We start from the raw sequence: 25,770 nt of genomic DNA on the forward strand, positions 1-25,770 counted from the left end.
TATAGCTTCGAAATCGTATATTGTGGGCTCTTTGAATCCAGGTCGTTGGATCACACACTTCTCGCGCGAGATGTTATGACGTTTTACCTTTAGAGATTTAAAGAGGGTTTGAAAATGATTTAAAAGGAAATTGGTTGGGGATCCAGTTTCTCTGTTTGGATTCTCTACCTGTACTTTGGTCTGTAACTCACCAAGCTCTGCGTTTACATTTTTCCTTCGAAGCTCTTGGGAAAAGTTTTCTCAAAGGGAACTAAAGGATGTTGGCTTCCAACATTCCCATTTCAGTGATACCCATTTACTCTGACATTTCTGCCCGTTTTAATCATTGTTACGTCTTGTAGGTCAGGTTTGCATTCACCCTCTACCTACTGTAACCCTACTGTACCCTAGGCTAGCGTACTTGAGATCATCTACAACAAACTAAGGTATACCACCACCGGCGAGTTTTGTTCTACTGTGGGACTTCTTCGTGTTCTCTAGCGGTGCGTCAGTAGATCTTATATAAGGCCGGACATCCTGTCAAATACAACGCTCTTGGGAACTAAAACCTTCCACATGTTTTCACTGCAAAAATATGAATAAGTAGAATTCATTACCCAAATATTGTCGAACCTGCTCTATTTTACTGCTCCCATTCTAACAGTTAGCCTCCCCCCCCCCAGTTAGCCCCGGCCGGTGACGGAAAATGGTTGTTTGGAAACTCGATACACCGACAAGAAGCCTGGAAAGTGGTGGTGGATTTAACCTCATCTCGCGCACACATTGCATCTGATGCTGTCTGTCACTCCAACCCCACATGCTTAGTATCCACAAGCTTCGACGACGTTTTCTCCCCAAAATACGGATACTTTCAGGTAAGGTTGGGCAATACCAAACTCGGTAGACACCTTGGTCGAAGAAAGAGTTACCAGCCCTAGGGAATACGATCCAACTACATCATGGACTATCCTCGAAACCTATTACAAACAAAAGCAATTCCGGTCTGCGTTCTCCACCGATGTCAACAATCGGAGTCACTATTGGGTTCTGCTGTGCCGGTTCCGTCATTAATCCCCTTGGCGTTTTGAACCCTTCTTGTAAGTCACCGGACTACCCAACAAACGCTAAGGTATTACAACTCTTCTGGTCCCAGCCCTTGGTGGTCCTAGGCTTTTCCTCGCTTGATCAGTCAAACTATGACGGCTTATGCTCCATAAACTCAGCTGCCTCTGCAGTGCTTCCATCTTGATGTTATCGGTGTTGGACGGTAATTTCAGTGGATCCCGGGTAGAATTGTAACTGGGGTTCACATGATTCTGGTTAGACCGACTAAGAAAAATTATCAAGAAGAATAATCGGACTGTAGGTACAGAGTAACCTAGGATAGTATAGAGGGGTTAGGAAACCGTAGATTCCAGCGCTGAACGCAACAGATTTTGTGTGAAACTGGCACAGATTGCAAACGGAGTAGCTAATATCCATCAGCACTCAGGATCTTATAGATACTTAGATACACTTCGCTCCGCTGAACAGAAATGGGTTTTGTGTGGATGTTTCCGTTATACCGGGCTCGCACATTGACCAGGGCGTTTCAAAGAATCCATTATGAAGCCTTGTTCTGGACCAACAGACCAACTGTCCTATTAAGAGCGGTCTCGGAAAAAAAAGACGTTTTAACGCCCATATGAGTTTTTCTCACCATCCAACGCGCTACCTTGCCAACCAAAACCTGAAGCAATCGAACTCTGATTTACTCCTAACAGATGCTACATCGGCATGTTGGACCATACAAACTCTGAGCTTCGTGGTGTGCAAACGCTATTTCATTTTCGTGATCCCTTGCCTAATTGTACTCTGCCCAAGTTAAAAGAAATACACATGTTTCATGGAAAGACTTTATCGTGCAGTAATTCTGGAGAACCACAGAATCGGCAAACACACGCGGTAAACTTACAATACAAGGATAAAATGTACTCACACGCACATGACATTAGTACGAATAATCAAAGGCACACTTTGTACAGAATTTCACAGCCGTGATGTACTCAGGAACTTGGTTTTGGGGTGAAATATTACGCAGAACACAGCATTAATTAAAAATACCAACATGGTAACGTAGTCATGCTTTCGCATTAATACAGTAAGATATACTTTGTACAGTCTTGATATGTAGTTGGCCTTGGTTGGTGTTCGGACATGCAAATATATGGATAAAAACACTATACTTTACACGAGATATGTGTGGAAAGGCACCTGGTGAATGATAACATTAACATAGAGAGTTTTGATGTCAAACTCAGAAAGATAGTGAGCAGAGCATCACAAGGTGTCCAAAAGCATAAACGCGGGTACGTTTAAAATAAACTGACACCAAAGGAAAGACATCAGTCTACTCACTGAAGGGCAGCCAGATCATGCCATTATCCGTTGTTCTGAGACAAGCGACGCCAAAGAAAGCGCAGGTTTTCGGTTGCTGAACATTCCGCCAAAACCATAGGTTGTCAGCTAAACCGATGGTTGGAAAAGAGCTCACATCTGTGCACACAGGTGTGGCTCAGTTCAGGTTGCTGCGTGCGTGGTCCTGCTTTTATAGTGTGGTGGTCTGGCGCACCATTGCTCTCCGAGAATAGATCAATGATGTCTCAGTGATTGACTTATTCCGTATGCGCACATGTGTGTGTGTCAGTCTACAATGGTAGCTTGGTCTCAGACGGCATTCACAAGTTGTCGCTTGAGACCTAATAAGATAGGACCACTGCGGCGCGATTATGCCACGTGCGTGCGCGTGCCATGTGCATGGTGTGCAGCTGATGGGGGTGGCTACTTTCGTATGCTCATTCGTGTGCAAAGGCGGGGACGCTCACAAGCACAACCAATTTGTGTGCGCGCTGCCCGTGTGCAGTCTGTTCGTCTTCGTGTTTGCCTCCTCAGTGGGCTTGCTTCTTTCACAGGTATGTGTAGACAGCAAGACCACAACTGAGCTTGTGGGTGTGCGCTCTGAAAATGTTTCAGCTGGCATTCTTGACTAGATTAATACCTTGACACGCCCTCAATTCCATATTGTTGACCTCTTGTGTGCAAGCTATCGATAACACATGCAGGTCACCGGACAATGGCTCCAGGTGCATTGTTTATTTTGCCGGGAGGTGTATGAATCAGTTTTCTCTCCTGAGAACATAACAGAGTTCGAATGCATGTATAGTTTCTTTCTTGTGATCAGCCAGTGCCTGGGCTCTTTGCGAGACTGGCCTTTGTTCATCTCATGAAAAGCTTGAAAGCTTTCATTTCATGCGATAGAAGGGATGGCTTAGTCATCTTTGCCCTCCAAGCTAGTCGCTGATCCTGTAGACGTGACATTTGTCCATCAAAATGAAAATTCTCTTTTTAAAGGAAACTCTCACAAGGTTAGAAGGGATGGCTTAGTCATCTTTGCCCTCCAAGCTAGTCGCTGATCCTGTAGACGTGACATTTGTCCATCAAAATGAAAATTCTCTTTTTAAAGGAAACTACTCACAAGGTTGCTGAAAACTCTTCGACAGCCCACGACCGGTTTCGCCCTTCTTGGGGCTCATCAGGTAGGCGCAGTCCTCGAGTTTCCGTCAAACTTATTTGCTACTTGAACCTAAATTGGACTGTTTTCGAGAAACACACTCATTTGCAAATCAATTTGGTTTTCACGAGAGACTCAACTAAATCTTTCGTTATGATATTCAACAACTGAATGTGCTGCACACAGGTTGCCTCATGATTCAGTTGGCACGATATTCGAGATATCTCTTCTATTTTGAACCAGCTCCCATGCAACTCACACATACCTTTATGGATGCCGGAGAAGAGATGATCTGTGACAGATGCGTTCCCAGAAAAACAATGATTCGCAGCAGCTCAAACCGACATCCCTTCAATGTCATTTGGATAACAACTGATGTTGGGTTATGTTGCCCAAGTCGTGAGCCCACAGTTGCTTGAGTCATTGTTGGTAAACGGATATCCAGCTCAGTCATGAACTCCTATCGAGTGGTGGAAAACTGCCCCAAAGATTCACAACATGGATCAACGGGACTTTGTCCTGTGTTTTTCCGATCATTTTGGATACCTGTGGTGAAACTAGCGTACGTAGACAACCTGGTAGCGAGATAAGGGGCATGCCAGATTGATGAGTGTCCGCTTTGGGGCACCACATCAATCGAAGCAGTCAAATATGCAAGTTCTGGGCAGCCGCTGCTATTGTAGAAACTCCATTTATATGGGACAAGTTCTTGGGTAGGAATTTGATGGGAATACTTGCCATTTCTTCAACAAAGGACCAAGCCAAATAGTTTGTGAGACTTTTTTCTCGAGGTAGCTTCTGTCCACCCACAGTGTTCCAGCCAAGCAGTGTTGAATCACGGGTCGTTCTCCTACTTTCGCAACAATCCATTCCAGGAGAAGACCAGCGGCAAGCGACAACTTCGTGTGGATGATATGTAAGTAAAGGAACCGATGAATGACCTTTGATTTCGGTTTATACATCCCTCCATTCTATGGAACTCAAACAACACATTTAGGCTGGCTATATCACGCCATGATAGGAAGTATGTGATAGTCACGTTGTCTGACACATGCGGTAAATGGTACTGAGTAAATTCCGGAAAGATCTGCTTCAGTGACAACGGAATTCCGAATGCTCGATTCTGTTTAGATGCGTCACAGTGATCCTTTAACCGGGGTCAACCTTGAGACCTTGTCAAAGTGGTCTGTTCTGGGCATATTTATTTCATCTTCGGGAGATATTAACATCCTAGCACCCAAGATGGGATAGTACAAAAAACCGGAAAGACAAGTGAGCTTTTATCGAATGACTGAGATCGTAATACTTTGCAGTGATTTCAGAGTTGGCTAGCAAAGGTGGACCAGCCACTGTTAGACCTGCGCTTCATGATGCATTGCACGGTGTGGCGTACTGCACACCAGAAAAAGGATCACATATTCATACGCAAAGCCCAGTCGCCAAACTACTTAGATGGTATCAGTAGTGCGTGCGTTTGAATTCAGTAGAGCTGAACTTATCTCTTAAATATCCCGCCAAATCATAGTTAAATAGGTGTCAACTACGTAGCCAAAAGTTGAATGCATTTTCCGACTTGTGAAAAAGTGGTCCTTATTAAGAAGTATGGTGATCGAAATGTTTCGGTTGCAACAGTCTAATGATAAAGTTCGTGGGACCAAAACACAGTGGTCCTATAAGAACTGGAGGTTCTTATTGGGTGTAGGGCCCTTTAATCTAGTCAGCGCCAACTGAGTGTGGTTTTTCTGACAATTCAGGTCACCTCCCTTGATCCATGGTTTTGGACTACTCATGACACCATTTATTTCGGATTCATTCGAAGATTCTTCCCCTTCTTTCCCTGTTTCACCCACTCTACAGTGCATAACAGTTGTTGTAAGCACCCATACACCTGTTCAGCTTCTTTTTCAGCTTTCTTTTCACCGTACTTGCAATCCCTGCGCCGGCTGCGCGTTGCTATTTTTACGTTTACAGTACTCGAGCTACCGCGGCACTTAGCGGTCTTTTTCTCAAAAGCCACGAGATTGCTGAATCCTGCGTCTTTGGACCCTGTGATCTGGATCCAGGCTGTGCTAGTTTGTAAGTTTTGCCCAAATTGATGGCTGACAACTTGGCCTCCAATTCGTAGGGTTTGCCAGTAGTTTATAAGTCACTGTTCACAAGTTACGACTGGCCCTCAGGCCGTTCAGAAGCGTATACTTTTGCATCACACAGCATGCGAGTTGGAAAACAAAAGGATTTACTAGATTTATTTAGCGAAAAATCCCTTTACCAGCTGCTTGTTTTGATCAGCCACTAAAGGCGATTTCACTGTCACTTCATGCTTCTTCCTGAACACTTTGTTCACGACAACCCGATTGAGCAGAGTCCGATTCAAAGACTGAGTCCACGTTTGTTCAGGTTTCAGCCATTCACTTAGCCGAATTTCCCCATGTTGTATAAGAAACTAGAAGAAACAGGGTGATTCTAAAAGCAAATAATGCAGTGTTGTGACATGATGTGCGTGAACAATAGTCCTGCTTGGCAATTGACGTTTATCACATTGACTTGAGGAACAGGGATCAGTTTAATTGGTTAACGTGCATCAATCAACCCAAAACCGATAAAAAAACAATCACCACGAATGAATAAACTAAGAAAAGAACATTTGAGAACTATCGAATTCCTGCACGGACTTCACTCTCCCGACTGAAACAGAGACAGAATTTCTGGTGGTACGTCACAACGTGATATGTGGCAACGCATTGTCATCCGCTACTCTCAACTTGGAGTGGATCCACACTCAAACCACCCTTGCGTTCACAGCCTGCTCTCCCATCAAATCTGCTACTTACCTCTGAATTTGTTGTGATGGAGAAATAGCTCTGGTCCTGACTTACTCAGCATCAGGAGTTGTCCAAATTCTCAAAGAACTGGTGAAGGGTTCGTTTCCCTTTTGAGGCAACATCAACGCGTCTACTTCATTCGACTACACGGCATGGCAATTACTGTTACTCCGTTAAAACGCAAATAATTGAAACCCCCCTGGCCACTACTCATAAAGTAAGTGGAAACTCCGGACGTCCACTGCCGGTTTCCTCCTTCTTGGGGTTCATCAAAGTGACCTGGTCCATGAACGTCCATTGTCTTTTATCCTAACTATACAACGAATTACACATGTGTTGCAATGAGCACACATGTGCAACTTAGGTTGGTGTTGACGAGAGACTGGAATTCATCTGAATTTCTTATCTACGATATGTTGACATCGGTGATGGTGACCAAGATACGAACAACTGAGGGCACAAACCTACAACCTGGATTCATCGATAAGATGCTTCATCGAAGCTGTTCACTTGGCAACAATCGGAATCTGAACAAAATACTGCTGGCAACGAATGCAAGATAGAATAAATTGTTGGGAATATATTTCCTTCTGCGCAAGAAATTTCCCGTGGTAGCACAACCCGGTAGTATTCGAGTTGAAACGCTTTACGTCTATGGAGTAGCATCCAGGTAGAAACGGGCAACAGACCAACAAGTGGCTGAGAGATTTATCTCCGAGTGAGTTCGCTAAAGTAAGCGAAAAGCCTCATTTTCATTCATTCGAAACAAGCCGCAAAACGAGCACTGATCGTCCGGAACATGTGAACGCAGATCATATCACCCACTATTCCAATGCGGCCAGTCAGAAGAACTCATTGTCTCCTGCCAAAAGGAATAAGGTTATATTTCTTAGAAAAACCGAATACAGCGACCGGAAGATTGTGCATCTATATAATTTAATTCACTGTGGCCAGCAACTAAATGAAACTTCGAACTGCGAAACGATATTTGTGTATTGCCCAGTGGCTTTTATCATGTGTATATTGGTATAATGATATATTGACACGGTGATATAGTGCATACCTATCCTGTCTGTACGTGGACCAAAAGGTTCATGTGGAGGTTGGTAATTCACGGTGATGGTTACTTGGCCAAAGACAAATCAGTCATTCCAGTCGGTACTTGGGTTATTTTCGGTCAATAACCGTTCCGCCATGCAGATTCTCTGAGGCGCCAATTGTGTCCGTTAATTTTTACGAGTCATGTACCTATTTCGCGGTTTAGAAACTGCTCAATGACTTGCACCCATTCCGAGTAAAAATAATAGAATAATACAACAGTCGGGCTTTTAGAGGCCTCTTTATAAAGTACGATGTAGCCTGACTCTGACATAGTTGACCACACTCGGTTCATTCCAGAAGAAGGGCGTAGCCTACCTCTGGCAGAGTGGACGCATTCGGTTCATTCCATTCGGTTGATTTCCCATCCAAGTACACTGAAACTCACAGACTATGGATTACATTTGAAAGTTTGGGGAAAGTACTTTTATACCCTGGTACCATTTTAAGTTCTACCTTCTCTGAGAGTTGAATGCGCAGTAATCTTGTGTAATAGTAAAATTGAGAATACTGATTCGTTATTTCGACGGATTGATAACCTGACGAGCGAGTAGGTAAGACCGTTTCTGGAGTGGAAGTCACAACCACTTGGACTGAGGCAAAATTTGTAAGTGAACTTTGAATGACTCAAGGATCCATGACTTTTGTGAACGACAAAATTTATTTGCTTACCCTTACGCAAGTAAATGTGCATTTTCGTCTTATTAAGTTAACTTCCTTTCAAATTCAACAAACGGTTAGAGCAGAAAAACAATGATACTGAGCCTTAGTGGTAATAAGGCTTAAAAGAACACGAGGTTGATTTTGTAGTGCATCCAGCCAATACAAGTTCAATGCTTGTTCGTGTTGCACTTTGTCTCTGATCGGAAGCCACTTAGCTTGTTCCCAGCTTGGTCCCAGCTTTCTGCTGGGACCTCTATTCGACAACTTAGATGTGGAGAACATGTTAGAGGAGAGACTTGTACCCTGCTCATACAGTTTACCTCAGCAAGGATTCTTAAGATGGGCATAGTAACAAGTAGCCACTCAGTTTAACAGCATTCCGGGTTAGGCCAGGTGCACTACCGCTATCTTCCCTCTTGGTAGAAGCACAATTTGCTTCTCGTGAGACGACTGATTCACATGCTTTCAAGCGTGCGACATCGTTCCACCCCTGTATGAAAGTAGCTAGTCATCTCGACCATTGAGGTGTATGTATGCACTCCAGCACTCTCTGGGTAATATTGATCGCCACGCGCTGATGCGTGGTCTCTCCACTAGGTCGTCAGGTTGACAACTAGCCACGTGATTCTGTTACCCCCACCACCCCCTCCCACTGCCACCCCATCCGTTTGAACAGTATTAATTTTCTGACCGCGGTGACCACAAGACCAAATCATGTTCAGTAGTCGACCTAAGTCATGATTAACCATCCGTCAGCTGCCTGACAAAAGCAAGTACAAAAATACCGCGTTTATGTACACCAAGACAGAAGCGATGGAAACAAAACGGGGTCAAATGCACCTGACGCATTTCGAAGCATAAGCCTGAAATGACAATTTCTGTAGCTTAAACAAGTTAGAATTTGACTTACCTTCATCGGGTGGCATGAAGCAAGCAGACACGCCAACACTTTAATGTTGGCCAGTGTCCTAAAAGTGGCTGGTTCGCTGGCTACACATTAGATTAGAAGATTCAATGGCCACTAAATTTGCACGCCTTGCATTTTTTTTTACTTGTACTATGCTAGCGGCATACTGCCAATAAAAGAATGGACTGAACTCCTACCTCGTCCAACTACACTACAAGTAGTGTTACTATTCGTCGTCAACTCTAGCGTGTGTGACTACTTCTATGCTAGTGCAAGCTAAGTTGTTTCCAAGTCAGATACAGTGACCCAGCAACGATTCCATCCGCGGTTAGAGCTTATTAACAGATCTGGGTACACAACAACTCTACCAAAGGACGAATTCCTTTGTGCTAAGGCAAACCACAACCCTCTGGGGAATAAATAATATCGGAAAGGTATTTTTGTGATCTTATTGATGCAACAAACTTTGAAAGCGGTCAGTATGAATAAATTCACATACGCGGGGATTTGAGTACCCGCATTGAAAAAGAAGGGTGTTAACCAACGGGTTACCTGAGCAATCTCACTCTTCGGATCATTCATCATTTTCCTCTCCACCATGCCATCCGTCCGTATGGTGGACTGATTTTACACCTGAATTTCATCACCTCCAGTCTTTGGTGCTTTCAAGCTCACCTACTTTTCTATTTTGTGTTTAGAATATTCACTTGAAACACAGTGGCGTGAAACTCACCACACAGAGATCCGTTTGATGGTCACACTGCGAAGTCGGACAAAATCAATGGCTTTATCGAGCCACTCTGTATCTGAAACTACCTTTATTTGTTTCTCCTCCACATCGAGTTTCCTCCGTATTGCGAAAAAAATAACCTATTTTTCCAAAGTACTACTGCTAAGCGTTTACCGGATGTCCACCTAAGGCCCTTCAGAACAGTAATGAAAAAAAGTAAGGTATATTATTTAGTTTGATAAACGAACATGAAACCTTTCTTGGACTGGTATACGGAGTCGCTTGTCTCTTAAGTAACACGTGACGCAAATGATACTTCCAATGCATCCTTCAGCTGAACAAGGTGACCAGCGTGTTCGCTGATACAAAAAATCATGGGGTAACCGACAACTTCCAATGCATCCTTCAGCTGAACAAGGTGGCCAGCGTATTCGCTGATACAACACATCATGGGGTAATGGACCATTGGGGTTTCTCCTGATGCCCAGTCTAGAAACTTTTGGTTACCTGCGATACCACTACCCACCTCCTGTTCTCCAACCTGAGACACATGTCCTTAGGTTAAGGTGACGTTCCAAAAGCTTGCGAGCATACTGAATTATTTTCATAGAGGAAAATGTTGGTAGCTCAGGTAGCGTAACCCACCGCTACGCACCACTACGCTCCCCAATAACGCACTGATGATGTCACCCCGATTGGCGATGAGACGTTGCAATCGAATTGCCCAGTTCAGCTAACGAGCCAACGACCATATTGAATTATTGCACCATAAGTGGGCGGTGGTATGCAAAGTGTCAAGTTCTTGAGATTCAGCTGAATAGGGCAGATAAAGTCCGTCGAACAGCTTTCAGCAACCTTGTGAGTAGTTCCCTTTATGAAGGGCCGTCTTATTTTTCAGTTGGCACCATATTCTTGAAAGACTAATTTCTCGACAAAAAACATGCTATCTGATGAGCTCCAAGATGGGCAGTGCCGGTTGTGAACTGTCCACAGTTTTTCAGTAACCTTATAAACTGTACGTTAAGTCAAGCGAATCTATTTCGGTATCTCCAATATTGTGATAAATGAAACAGGAGACGATTATCGTATGGCACACTTAGTTGTAGAATGCTGTGAATGGAAGATTCATTCGACTCTGCATTATCAACCAGGTAATTTTCAAATGAGTGAATTTGGATCATCTCTTTATTTGCTTGTAGAATGATTTTCGCGAATAGTAAAGGCTCTTAGAACATTCAGTTCATTTCAGTTCATTTTATCTGATAAAAACCACTTACCGGGAGTGTGTTGACCTCAGCATTGGGGCTGAATTGCAGTATGAAACGGGCGAGCTAGGCATTGAAGTCGGAAACTGTACATCCTACTAAGTCAACTCATTAGTGTTCTCATAATTCGTTGGTAGGTCATACATCAACCATCTCCCGGTCGTTTACATTAAGCACACAACTGGGCAAAAGGTAGACAACCCTAAGACACAGGAAATACGTTGTAGGCAGTGCATCCTGTGAGGCCTGATTCGTCCATTCTTGCGTAACCCGGCTCAGTCGATTGTTAGGAGACACCTATGGTCAGGCATTGAGGGTTTTCTAACATCTTCTGCAAGTACAACCCATGTTTCTGGTCCACAAGCGGCATGAATCGCACTGTCACAGTATGTACTCCATCCTTGAAACAGAAACTCAGGTCAGACAGGCGCCACAAGCGTCAAAAATCACAAAAATGGCTCCAGTCTAACTGATTCGTGGAAAGATCCCTAAACTACCACAGCAACTTGCTCGTCTGCAAGCACGGCTGTTTCCATGCAGTTATTTAACAGCAATTCACCCTTTGCGGGCATACCAAACTGTGTGGCAGGATTTTCAGATTATTTCAAATGGTTGAAAGCTTTGAAGGAGTTGAACCCAGCAGAACGCGAGATGCTGGGTAAACCCAAAACATGAATAAACTCAGCTAAATAAATAAGTAGTATTCATTAAATGAGAAGGAGGTGTCTCAAGTGACTGAATATACCCGTGGTAGTCATGAGAACGAAGAAGGTAGCGAAAAAGCTTGTTTTCTGTGATTGTTCCTCTTGGCTAATACATCACAATTTTATATGGTAGCAGGAATAACGTGGAAAAGGTTAAGATCGGGCTACATACACTTTAGAGAAATAGAAATCAAAGGAAGGGGGTTGGACTAGGGATGGGTCAATGGGTCACGGAATCAGGTAAGTGATGTCAATGTCAGACAGAATTGTGGGACCGGATGTTTCGTAGGCCAGTTCAAGTTCAGAGATGAATCAAAATCAATCAAAATTCGTATAACTGTTGCACAGAAATTTTCGTACCAAATGATTTATCGAATACCTCCAATCAAATTCTCATGACGAGTGTATGAAAGCCTCAGAAATAAGATAGGCTTCCAAATGGCCTTAAATAGTGATTAGTATCAGTTACTGAGAGAAAATGAAACACAAAGATGCTTTATGCGCACTCAATACCAATAATCCGTAATTAAACGGATAAGAAGCAATTGTTTCACTTCAAATGCCGTTGCTCCGATCAGTCTAACCGTGACTAATGATAACACTTACGGCTTATTAGATGAATCACCAAGAAACAATCGACCACGAGTGGTGTTGACCTCAGGGCACAGTAGTAACGCCCCCTCCATTGTACAGCGTGACATTAGCAGCCGTTTGCAAAATACTTCAATTTAATCCTCATGACGAACTAAGTGAAGCATGGGAAACGAATTCTACCGCGTATTATTAACAGGAACCAACACAAGTCTCAGAAACAGAGCGCTCAATCAATATAGAAGGATGATTCTCTCCGTAGTTAGTAACCAAGACTCAAAAGCCATTTTTCTGGTCATATCACACACAAGCGCACATCCGCCACGTACGAGATTTGGGACAATCGATCGACCTCTTCATGCAAATCTGTATCAACCGTTGCATGAGCTAGTGTGTTTGAATTGCCGACTCACCACACGGTAACAAGAGGTGTAGTTGAGGCTATTCAATGAAGTGGGTTCCGGTATTTTTTTTTAAACCGCTACACAAAAGATAAGCTTATCGATGCAAGTCCAGGACTATCACACACCGCTGGGTCCTGCTGTTTGTTGTAAAAATACGATGACTTGTATTGACCCGCATCCCGTCAATGCGGGTAGTAAAGTCCAACGTAAAGCTCAGTCTGAAAAATCGGGTTATTGCTGGAATGCGCATTTCATAGTTGGCGGACGCGGTGCACTGGGACAACATTTAAAAAGAAAACGGAGACAACGCTCCGTAAAAGGCTTAAGCACTCTAGTCTCGTCACAGTAGTCACATTCTAGGGACTTTAGAGGCTCGTTTATTGGAAAACAACGAGGAATCAGTCGAATTGTATGCCTGAACTGTCCATCCATTTCTTGTGATCTGTTCAGAGGGCTTTTTCACCGGAAATGCCTCTGGTTAGCTGTAGGCATTCTTGATGGAACGCGCTGTACATGTGACTCGTTTGTCAATCCGCTTAACAAACTATTCTCGTGTAGCGGTCGGCTGCTACGAATCACCTCGATGCAGTTGAACCCCTCGGAACACATAAGAATGTCTAGGTGCAATGCAATGGCTAGGTGTATGCCGAAGAAGTAAACCTGTGATCACGGCTCGTCATTGCGAATCCAGTCCAGTGCAGACCGACTTGTCTAGGCTTGACCTTTCAACAAGTGCTTCGGAGATCAACATAACCGTGCACTTCCTGGATGTACATAATTACACTGTGTGCAGCCAGACACCGTAATCAGTATGAGCAAACCAAACTATGGTTAGGGTTAGTGTTCTTGGTCAACGAGGACCTTTTAACAACCTCGTCCTCCTGTTTTGGTGAATTAGTTAAAAAATGACCAGCACGAGTCTCTACACTCGAACTGAGCTACGCCTCCTCCATCGACGCGATACCCTCCGCATACAACGTCTTAAAGTGGAACGACAACACAGTGCTGGACCTAACCGGTAATTACACTCCTGTTCCATCTCAGAGTCTTTTTGAAGGAACGCCTGAGAGATAAGTACTTCGGAAAGCTGCCGAATGCATACTGTCTGATGGTTATTGGTATAGCTCTTGCGGCGATTAGCAATGGACATTCATCAAATTTAATTAGATTTTGTGTGTTCTACGACAAAAGGGTTCAAAGTAGTTCGTGCATACTCAAAACACTTTTCGTGTAAACCTGGGACATATGGTCCTACACACAGCAGTGTTATCGGGTGACCACAAAATTCACTGATCGATACTCAAAGCCCTTCTTTGGTTCGATGAGTATGTGGGTTTTAGCAGAAAAAAAAGCTGCGTGGTACTTTACAAAGAGGAACTACGTGCCGTTCGGAAAAAACAACAATCTGTTCCATCGTTGATTTTGAAGATCTAGAAACAGGAGGTCGTTCGATGCACAGTATGAGCTGGCTTACATCCAGCAAAGATCTATTGCAAATTTGTCAAACAAAATTGGTTAGACCAACGAACGTCTGAACGGTGGAAGACTTTTATACCGGAGCATAGGAATGAGATCTGCGGACAAAAGTGCTAGCCACTGGTCGGTTTCGGTAAGATAGCCTGAAAGCGAACAATGGGTACAAAAGATGTTCTGCCATTCAGGTGCCCACATCATCCATCCATCCAAATGGGTTTTAGCTCGTGTCACTTTTATCCAATCACAAATGTACTCACGAGCGCTTGTCAGCCAGCCGATTAGGCAATAATTTAAAGGTAACATATGCTTACTAATGATGAGGTGTAATGCCCGACAATGTCGGCAAGAAATCAGTCTTCGAAAGGGAGCTTAGTTGGAGCGGTCTAGGATGGAGTTCAGGACGGTAACTCTATTCATTTATTACTGGTCCAAAAATTTGGCGAAAAATGAATTCCGCTCAGAGGAATTATCTATTAGCCACACGACCGCTGTTGACTGGAAGAACTTTCTTCGCGAAGTTTGCGTCTGGCGGCTTTTGTAGACTCCAACAGTCATTGGCGGCCCAGGTCTACACGTCGAGATCGATGAAACGGTAATATCTTGCCGTAAAAACCACGCAGGGCGAGTCCTTCCTCAGCAGTGAATTTTCGAAGGGATCTGCCGGAAGACTAGAGAGGTGTTCATGAATGCAGTGCCAGATCGAACTGCGGCCACTTTGATGGACACAATCCAGGCCTGCATCGTTCCCGGCTAAATCATCATCTCCGATATGTGGGCATCATACCAAGGAATTGAAACGACCATTGACATGAATTATACTCATGAAACGGTTAATCATACCGAAAACTTTGTCGATCCAACGACTGGAGCTCACACACAAACCAGCGAATCTCTCTGGCACGTCTACAAGATGCAGAATAAACGTCAATGTGGAGACAAAGGTACCGAAAAACGAACCTTTTCAAGCAAATTTTCAATGATATATCTCAATTTGACCCTCTTCAATAAAAACGAAAAGTTTAAATTTCACATCCTCTTTTTTCTGAACTTTTTTGGTTGGCGGTGGTTGATTTTTGGGCGGGGCTTATCTGTAAAAGATCCCCTTTGGCCACAGTGGGAATCTCGACTCTTTTCAGGATTGGACCTAATGCTCGATCTTGTCTTTGTGGCAGGTCTACGTTGCAGCGGGCCTACGGATGACACCCACTGAAACCCAGTTCCTTAAGATTAGACCATATTAGGATGATCATTAGATTGCAGGCTGAAGAAGGCCAGTGCACTAACACAATAAGATTAATTGTGTAATCAGACGGTCATTGAAGACACTCCCGTTGTTCACCACAGAAGAGATATGCAAGCATCAAAATGTCTAGTGACTAGCGGTCAGTGACCTCATGTTTGTGGAAGTGGCGGTAGTGATTTCCTGAAAGGATAGACGGACCAGAAGGTTTAGCCCCAAAATCTGCAAAAACTGACTAACGAATTGTTGTCCGTAACCACGTGTGTGTGGGGAGCATCACGATAACAATGAGCGACTGAGTGTGCTTCGTGTACCCAGCTGACGGTGTAACAGCCTGTAATAAAAGAAGAAATGTGAATAAAATCTGCCGACTGCGAATAAGTCAACTGTGACAACGTTGCATATGTAAACAACAGGCGGCGGCTGATTTATCAATCATTACAATGGAGTTCGTGTGTGTTGAGAAATTCCATATGTTGCCATGAATTCGTAGTCCTCGTTCACCAATAACGGAATGTAAAAATTGTGCCTCGGTTGAAAAGTTGCGGCGCACATAAAGGACAGACGTAGGATTGTTACACTAAAGCAGAAACCGAACGCTCCTCCTCTCTATGATTTATCCGTGACAACGTAGCTAAGGATCAGCTCTACACTGCAACATAACGTCAATGTCGTTGGTCATACCATAGTGAAGGACGGGCGACAACAAAGTTTCCCGTGGGTAGCTGAAGTGCAGACTAATCAAAGACATCTCTCCAGGGCACGAGTACGGTCCAAAGCATAACCAGTATTTTGGAAATCTCCCAAAAAAAGAAACAAATTCTTGACAAGATAAGTAAAATGTGTGTCACCTTGAGTGTGCCTCAAACTCGAATTCCCATTTATTCACGAGAGTTTCTCCAAAAATCCATTAAGCCCCTTTTTCCAGCACACTTGCTGCAATGTCAATTCCAAAGTCATCGTTGCATATGTGGTGAGAGCTCCGCTTTGTGTCCGTTGGATAAGTACCAATAGTGTTGCACATTGACATAGGTCCTCATCGTACATTGCATCCGGGATGACGGCAATCGCTGGGTTGAAAAATGTAGCGATTATTTTCATATGTTTCTTTACTGAACCAACCTGAAGACGTATGAATCTTCGCCTATGCTCAGCTTCAAACAGACGATGGGTTCTGGCACATTTTCGTCAACTTGAGAGAAATTGTGCATGTTACGTGGACCAATGATTAGTCACAAGATTGGGTTTGGTTGTACACTCCAGTGATGGCTGTCTGGGAGAGTTCACAGGTTTATTAAATTTTGTTACGGCTACGTCCGCTGGTACCTTATATACAATCGCTTTACGACTGGTTTACAAGTGGTTAACTGGACAATAGAAGGCATAGATCCTTTTACAGACCATGTGATTCGTCACAAACCTATAGTTCTAGTTCATTGAAGAGTTTTTGATAAAGCCACTTAAAGGTTGGATACACCAAAAATAGATTAGCAATTTCCACAAAAAGCATTACAAATCTCTACAACCCAGTACATATTACTGCATAACCATGTGTGGATAGGTTGGACGACTGAGTTCGCGGTGCTGAAGTTCATGAACACGTTAATCTAAAAGGACTGTTTCACATCAGTGCAACATTTGTTTTGGTTATTTGAAGAAGACTATGTTGTATAGACGCAATACACTCCTCGTGAGGTCGCTGAAAACTCTTCGATAACCAACGATCGGTCTCACCCTTCTTGAGTCTCATAAGGCAGGCGCAGTCCCCGAGTTTCCGTCAACCTTATATTCTACTTGAATTTGGCGATATGTGCTCACTTGCTGAGCACTTCGGTTTTGACAGGAGACTCATCTGGAACGCAGCTGAATCTCTCGTTTATGAAGCTTTTAAGCTTATGTTGTCCTAGAGACTGGTCGGGTGTCGAAATCCTCTCGAACAGACAGTTGCAGATGTTCAGCATTCCCTGTCATACGCGGGCATACATGAACGAGTGGAAATTTGACAAACGCAGAACTACTGTAGGTTGTTCACAGTTTATAGTTCGTGCGTACATATGCGTACATATGCGTACATATGCGTACATGTGAAAAGTGGAGTTATTTGATTTTATTGCATCTATCACGGTTGAGGGACTTTTCGTTACTTAATGGCTTTGGAAGGTGAACCACAAAGCTAACGGTAACAGAACAAGCACGTCAAGGTCAGTTCAACCCTACTGAATTGGAGCCAGTGCCTTCCGAGTTAACGAAGTAGTTCCTAATCTCTAGAGTGCAGGTAATCCAGTGAAGCAGAAAAGTTGGTCTACTGCCCACTGCTTGCCGAGCACAATTTTGCGCCCATTGAAAACCTGAAGGTGGGCTTGTAGCTTTCTAAGATTTTATGGAAAAGCTGATGGTCAGGTTCTTTCAAGAATAAGTATTTGTGATCATGGTGACTTGCCATGGTGGATTATCGTAAATGGTGTAACAGGCAGTGAGAGCGTGAATCCACTCCACAAGTGGACCTATATCAGCCAATTGTGAAACGGTGCTTTGAGAGCCTGACATAGGTGTGATGAGAATTTCCAAATCTTATCACGCTACTAACAACCAACAAGTAGCTTGAGGTAAGAACAACTTCACAAGTGGGTTAAGGACTCCATCGGAGAAGTCGTCACTGGACTAGCCAGTCAGGACGTAACCAAGTGATGTGGATTCCGTGATCGAGCGAGTGATTTACTAAGTGTGAGTTTGTCGCACTGCTGATCAGCCGTCTTTGCCCGGGTCATTGACAGCCCTGGGAGAGGGTAAGGATTCTAAACTCCCCGGAGTTTCAGGAGATGCCGACCGCTGATAACTTCCAGTGGGAATGAAGTTCTCCTCCACTTTTCAACAATAATTGGTTGTACTCATGGAAATAAATCCCAGTGGAAAGATTTTAAGTTGCTTCATACTATCAACTACAAAATACTCCATAATATTGGAATGCGAAGACCTGTCTAGAGCGTTTGTCACACCTGATGTAAGAGTTTCCCTCATGGTGGTCCTTCTTCACAAGCTGTTTTCAAAGGACTTCAGCTAAGATTTCTTTCACACATATAACAAAAGCACAATCCATTAAAGGTGGGTAGCTTAGTAGTTAACATCAAGGACCAACTTTCGACGACCCGGGTTTGAATTCCTACATGATGGTATTCAAGTACACTGCTGAGAACTCTCTAAAATCCCTTACGCGTGTTGCTTCATCGTTAAAAGATGTAAAAATAACCTGGGTTATAGGACTAAACTTTTGTTTTGCAGGAAAATTAGCTAACAAAATTTGCGTTCCAAGATCCAATACGGAGTGTCACGCACTGGATATTTCTATCTGGCATGTGCTGTAGACATATGTTTAGAGAAATCAGCAGGTTTCTTTTTTCAATTTCATAGGGTTAAGACTTCACGTATACCATACCGAAAGTTTCCTGCAGATCAGCAGGGACTTGGGATTTTTCCAAAGCACATATCCGAACAGCCAGTTATTGTAACCAGAATGTCTTCAAAAAATGAAGCCAGAATGACTCAAACCTATCGTCACTGTCACAAGCCACGTGACAACTCACTGCATTTGGCATTCTACTATGGTGACGATTGCTCACAAGTGCTCAAAATGGAACGGCATCCCGAGTGTTGGTCTAGACATGACCTTCTCAGTGACCCTCATTACAAACTAGTGATAAGTGTCCGCTGGCCAGCACACAAGCAAAAGAGACCGCACCATTTGCTTTGCAGTCCTTACACAGTAATCCGCCACCCGATGCAATTCAGTATAAGAAGATAGATTCATCTTTATTGGGCACACTACTCACTAGTTTGCCGAAAAATCTTTGACAACCCACAGCCTGAGTTGCCCTCCTTGGGGCTCTTTATGTAGTGTGTCATCAAGGTAGTGTACTTCCATATCTCAAATAATGTGTCACTGAAATTTGTGGCGGCCATTTTGCAAAACATTCAGCTGGAGAATATCAGTTAAATCTCTCGTTAACGTCAGCGCAGTTTTCAAATGGAGGTAGTTTAATAGTTTCTTACAATTTGGCGTTTATATGGAACATAAGTGTAATGAAATATCGGGGCTAAAAATAGCTGGTTTGTGTTACATGCGAGGTATCATAGGAGCAACGCAGTCCGAGAGGGAGTTAATGTTCCTAGTCGCTCACCATGTCAAATAGCTGTTGTCTCAAACACCTCTACTTAATTGTCTAGTAATACTAGATAATTTTGTTTAATTTCGTTCAATATATCTAGGACGAAGCCTACCAATACCATCAAATGGCATCAAAACCTCCATCAGGGTAGTCAGCTGGAACTGCGGAGCTGCTGCGGTCAGTGACCGCCCAATGATGTGCCGATCAGCCTTTCTTAAGTGAACTGGGGTGAAATGCGACAAATGTGAATCGCAGCTTGTGGCGAAATCCTTCGATCAGAAGTCATCGTGTAAAGTGAGGTTCAAGTAAAGCATGAGGTTGACGAAAACTCGTGGGCTGCGCCTAGCTGTTGATGAGCCCCAAGAAGGGAAAGCCGGTAGTGGGCCGGGAAGAGTTTTCAGCAACCTTCTGAGTGGTTTTCTCTACAAGGTAATTTATATTTATATATAGTTTCACTGTAAATTGTCAAACAGCATTCATTATTGACTTAATTAGTCACGGCCCCACTTGGCAATTAGCTCCTGAATGTTGTGGTGGTCTGGATACCCAATAAGTTAGTTTATCAGGAGTGTGTGGCAATAATAAAGAGGTCAGATGGAACAGACTCACTAAAGATTGTTCTCTTAAAAATAGTTCGTCGTTGACCCAGGTCAGCGAATAAACAGTAGTCCAATTATGGTGGTTCGGGGGTCTCTTCTGAACAGTTCCCACATATAATAGGTTCCGAGGATGGTCTAAAATGTTTTGATACCAGAGTTAGTACATGAGACTCGCGAATAACCGCTGCAAGCGCGAGCGAAACCAGAAGAGAGAGTCGAAGCACGTGACCACGTTTGTAGTTTTTTGTAGTTTTTCGTATTCAAACAAAAAACGATTATGCAGCTGGCGAAATACGTAGGGTTATAATGGAAGTAGAATAAAGGTACAAAACGCCACAATGTCTCGTTCATACGAAGTACAAATATCACGAGTGTAATCTTTGAACATCCATTAGACTGTTGACTTATTGAGCTGGCCACGTTCTCAAAAGAATGGAAGAGCTGGTAAGTCGTTGGCGGATTTCGATCAATTGTTGGTTTTAATCCGAAGCCACCTGAATAGCCAGTGAGATACCTCAAAAAAGGGGTGAAGAAAACGTCTTCCGTTACCAATAAAGTACTTGAAATGGATATCTATAGGCTTTTCATTAGCTCTGTCATCTGACAGATATTTCAGGAGCTCGTAATTCCAACAGAACGACCATCACCAAGGAATACAGGACGGTCATTGCTTTTGTTTAGTTCTAGGACTGGTTAACACAGACTGGTAACTTAGCAACTTATAAAAACTCAGAAACATGGAAATGCGCGTAAAACCTAGCTAGTTTCAGAAACACAAAAATACCCGAGTGCTTGTGCTCGGGTTTGTGTTAGAAATCAAGCAAAGCAGCTTACGTCCGCTGCGAGTGTACCAATGAAGGACATCTTTGAACGGTGGAAAGTTTGGCAAAGTCTCAAGCACCGGTCGGAAGTTGCAGGGATCAGGATGGACGAAAGATCAAGGAGAACAAATCCTAGCACTGACTATGTTTCAAAAATTCCATCGGCGGAATCGATGAAACTGACACTTTGGCTGTTGGCAGCGCTGATGGCCTAAAAGTCATGTGCTCCAACTGACGCATAAACGGCCGCTAATAAATGCAGGCAATACCATGATCACAAAGGCAAATAGATGGACGACAATCATCGTCAGGAGCACAAGTGATTACTTGAATGTTCAACAACACCTGTCCAACCGCGCTTGGCGGTACGTCATCACCAGTGAAGTGGAGCTAGGCTGAAGTCAGGATGTGCCTAACGTTAACGGTGAGTTATTTATGGGGGTGCCACCTGCAAACTTAAGATGTAATCTAACTACATCAGTGTGGGCCGCGAAGATCTTTAGGAACGCGTTACTACGATACCACTGGTAATTCATAAGATTTTTCCACCACATTAGGTAGCTAAAATCCTGACAGATATCCTAAAACAATTCGAAGATATGTAATTCTCATTGGTTTCAAATTCACAAAACTATCAAAAAGGGGTTACTGAGTTTCCGTCGAAAATATAAAAGGACCTTACTTGTTTTTACGACAACCAGGTGTGCACGAATGTTCATCCTGATCACTACACATTCTGTTGAGCCAGGATTTACCTGATATTTATGCTGTCGTTAGACTTTTAGGCAATAACTGATATATTTGAACACCCATCGGTATCCGGCAAAAAATGATTTTGCAAAGGTTACGATGTTTTCGAAGCACCACGCCGCATCGGTGCACCTTTTGTATGGCACGCCCGAGACCGTCGGAAAGTGTACCCACATCTGAGCATCTAGTGTCGTTCCCAAAACAGCAGGTTGCTCACAACTCCAAAGTTTTCCCCCGGGTTGTGCATGGATAGGCCGTTTGCGAGCTACCCAGCAAGTGGGCCGTGAAGTGAGGAAGTTGTGGACCCCTGTGGCGCAGTATTCCAAAGTTGTGGCGGAATCTGCATGCTACTATTGTGGAATGATGAAAGCCTATCGTTCGGCACCGTCTCGATGAGCTAAACGTTGGAATATGTATTGACTGTCGGCGGAGAGTGCCTAAAATCAAAATACACGGAAGTTGTGTGATAAGGAAACGCTTGTTAACAGCTTCACAGATATAGGTGCAAATTACAGCCGAACAAAAACCCTAGAAATCCTATTTATGCCGTCAATTTATCCAAAGCAAAACTATTCACATGATGCTGCTTTCCCATTATCTACTGAACACGCCGAAGCATTTACCAATAGAAATGAACTAATCATTTTCCATTCCCGGCCCACAAGAAAAGACGCTCAGTTTCTAAACAGTCCGTTGTTAGAAAGGTGGAAGACACATCCATTTGCCATGGGTTAGCTCCTTTAGAAGGATTTGCCAAAGCCAGTTAATTGCATGTATTCTATGAACATTTCGTCAAGCGGCAAACATCACGACAGAGCGACCTACTGCGCTGTGGCGAAGTATGTCCCCACAGTTTCCCCTGACCAAACTAGTGAAACTTGGCCGGGACCAAAGACATCGTCTGCCACATTAAAATCAAGTCACTCACTCATCAGAGCTGGTTGACACTTGAAGTTTTGATTGTTGGCGTACTGAGAGGAAGGGGCCCCGCTAAACACGTCGCCTAGGGACCACTGCACCACAGACAGAGGCGCTCCGTATTTCAGAAAAATACTGCACATGCTTAACTTCTCTAATTATCGGAGCCCTTGTTCGGGACCAAATGGAACCTCCTCAGTCATCGATTTGCCTGAAATCCAGTTATTCAGCGGACCTAGCAGTACCATGCCACGGGCACACTTCGCGGTATGGTGCAAAGATTCGTGGACCTCGCTGAAGCAAAAATTCAAACCTGACAGTGAGGCAACTGAAAGTATGGATGGCTCTGGCGGTCTACTACTTACTATGCTGTTTGTTTCCACCTTACGATATCCTGGAAAATAAAGAGGAAGGGGACCTCGGACAAGCGCGTGGTTAGAATCCACAAATTTGTTCGAAAATGATCATCCGTTAGTCATTGCTTCTCACATGCTGTAGGTGTTGGCGGCGTGAAATGTGGCTTTGACAGTAATAAAACTAATTTGAGATCATTTTAGCGGCTGATGGTCCAAATGTTTTCCAAATTCTCCCAAAGAAACAACTTCCAACCGGTGACTGAATCATTTCACCTGTCTGTTGTTTTGGACTACTTTTCGGTATTCACATTCACTTGTCCAGTAACTTCGAGATTCTCATTCACATAACTCCACGACCGTGCTTTGTTCTACGTGCACAAAATTTTTTCTATGTACCCTCGATCTTCCACTGCACATTCTGAAAGTGATTGTCCTGCGCGCCATTCGGTCTCCTGCACTTCTTTGAACCGGGAATAAACACTCTCTGAGTGGCATCGGAATGGAATTCCTTGCACTCTGGGCTTTTATGAATAATTCCCTCAAAATACCTATTTCAGCAGCACAGTTTTAGGCTCGTCGTCTTACAACCAACCCATCAATTACAATATGTTCAAAAGGCAGCAATACATTTCGTTTAAACTTCCTGCTTGCCAAAAATATGATGCACTCTGCTAAACACCCATCCATGTGGAATGGAGTCCCTCGCCAGCAAGTTGCGCATACGTCGAAGGCTGGTTCAGCTCTGCCATATCCGGTATCATAGTGTATCCACAATTGTTCCCCTACCCTCGATCGCGTCCATTGCCCACATTTCCCTTTACATGCAACCATGGAAAGCTCTTTCTCTGGCCCAGACCACCCCTTTGGCGAGTTCTTACTAATTAGTCTAAAGTTTCGACCGGACTCAACCATCTTGGCGGGCTCACGTTTTGTGCCCGCTACGAAGTCAAGCATTTTCTTTAAGGGACGCGTTTTAACATGTGTGTTGGAAACAACTCACGTTCCCAGGGATTCTTTACGCCCATTTTGCTCCAACGGTATTGCCAGGGTGTCTACGCAGCTTCGATGTACACCATGCTCCTGGTTTCCCAGCTGCCGTATACCAGTATTGCGAATCCTTCCACTCCGCTCAGCTCACCTGCCTTTTCTCAAACCATAAACCCAACTGTACAGGGCCACGTAGCCTCAAGAAGCCTCTCACTATTCGCACGATGGAACTGATTTCTCAAAAGCTATGACATTTTTAGGGTTCCCACTTCATGGTGCATAATGAATTATTATGCAAATTATCTAATTGGCGATTTGTTTAAGTGAGCGAATCTTCAAGGTCATCGAGCACCACCGCTTTAACTTGATACTGCCCCATCATCAGGTTTCTGAAGGAGCTAAACATTCCCATCTATAGGGGCAAGCTGTTTGCTCTCGATGAAGTTATATGCCACCGGACGCCCGGCGCCCATGACCGTTGTGACGAAGGAATACAGCTTGTATCCGCATTCCAAATATTGGGTGCTTTAGAAAGCTTACACAGAACGACTTGTTGCGTGCGTTCTGTCGACATTTATTACATCTGGAAGGTGTCAAAACAACATTAGCTGCAGTCACCTGGAGAAGTACATCTGGCTTTACTGAACTTCCCGTGAATGTACCAAAATAATGCGTCCGCTCTTCTAAAGTTTCACGAGGACCGAAGCATATCATCTGTCACAACAGAAGGTAACCACAAAGCTCCCGTTCGACGCAACTGGCCGATACATTTGGCGCTGATTGTGCGTGCCCCGAGTGTTAAGGATCTTTTTTGATTTCATCAGCAAAAACGGCCTCATTTCACACGACGACGTTCAATCATTCAGCAGGGCCCTGCTGGCGCCCGAACTCTTTCGGTTAACCGTCGATTTACCAAAATCCAATCGTAAAACACTTGGAAACTTTATGGTTGTGTTCAAGATAACAAAGAGTGACTGCGAGAGTGCTTCCATGTCTTCTTCAACAAAATCGCACTAAGCAGCTTGTGCTTCGCCGAATGTTTTTCATCAGAAAACACGCTATACTTACTAGCTTCTTCGGACTCCTCGAATTTCCGTGTCTTGCAGGCCGTATGTTGCATTCGTAGTACACCCATTTGTAATGGAAAACGGCGTTGGTTGTATGAACGCACAAATGCCACATAGTTATCCGTCGTTTAGTCATTTAATGCTTTTCCAAACGCCGCGAAGGATGAAAGGGGTACATCCACCAAATCCTTAACAAACGCGTGGGAATCCACTTCTGCAGTTGTGGCGCACCAAGCCTACAGTCATATGTGCGTTGAAAATTTGGAAAGGAGAATAATTATTACAAGTCACGAAAAAAATGATGGCAGATTAGGGTGATTTCTGGTCTCAGCAGATACGGGACAAAATGCTGCACTTTGGCGTGAAAGGTTTCCTTCCATTCGCAAATGTTTTTTTTCAAAATAGCGCAGTATTTCCAAGACGCACCCCTCAGCAATGGTTTACAGCTTTGGTAAAAATTGATCGCCGGATAACTGAAATATTACCGTCCCACCGGATTAATCGCTCTGGTTTCTTATTTCCAGCAATTTGCAGTTTCTGACGCGCCAGGCGGGATGCCTAAGGTTTGCACTTCTTTGTGTTTTTGTCCACAATCTTCAAGTAAAAATGTTTTGATCTTGATCAAACTTGATAGTTTCCCCAAAAATAAGAAAAAAACCCAATAATTGTTTCTGTACCCT

The 25,770-nt window shown here is 43.8% G+C and overlaps 2 protein-coding genes across 2 annotated transcripts in view; both read right to left on the reverse strand.

Annotated features, from left to right (window-relative positions):
- The window catches only part of T265_06789 (hypothetical protein), a gene marked incomplete at both ends in the record, with an annotated part of 34,811 nt that extends 30,858 nt beyond the window's left edge, over positions 1 to 3,953 (reverse strand). The window contains one exon of the mRNA XM_009172154.1: positions 3,795 to 3,953. Within this exon, the coding sequence (XP_009170418.1) occupies positions 3,795 to 3,953 (159 nt within the window). The remainder of the gene's footprint in view (positions 1 to 3,794) is intronic.
- Positions 3,954 to 5,774: 1,821 nt separating this feature from the next.
- T265_06790 (hypothetical protein) lies at positions 5,775 to 25,158 on the reverse strand (the record flags this gene model as incomplete). Its single annotated transcript, XM_009172155.1, has 6 exons — positions 5,775 to 5,972; positions 9,023 to 9,102; positions 14,243 to 14,332; positions 15,670 to 15,763; positions 23,046 to 23,074; positions 25,092 to 25,158. 6 exons carry the CDS (start codon positions 25,156 to 25,158, stop codon positions 5,775 to 5,777), a joined length of 558 nt encoding a protein of 185 aa, XP_009170419.1.
- Between the last annotated feature and the right edge of the window lie 612 nt (positions 25,159 to 25,770).

This window comes from Opisthorchis viverrini (assembly GCF_000715545.1).
Source record: "Opisthorchis viverrini unplaced genomic scaffold opera_v5_147, whole genome shotgun sequence".
In the NCBI taxonomy this organism is placed as follows: Eukaryota; Metazoa; Platyhelminthes; class Trematoda; order Opisthorchiida; family Opisthorchiidae; genus Opisthorchis; species Opisthorchis viverrini.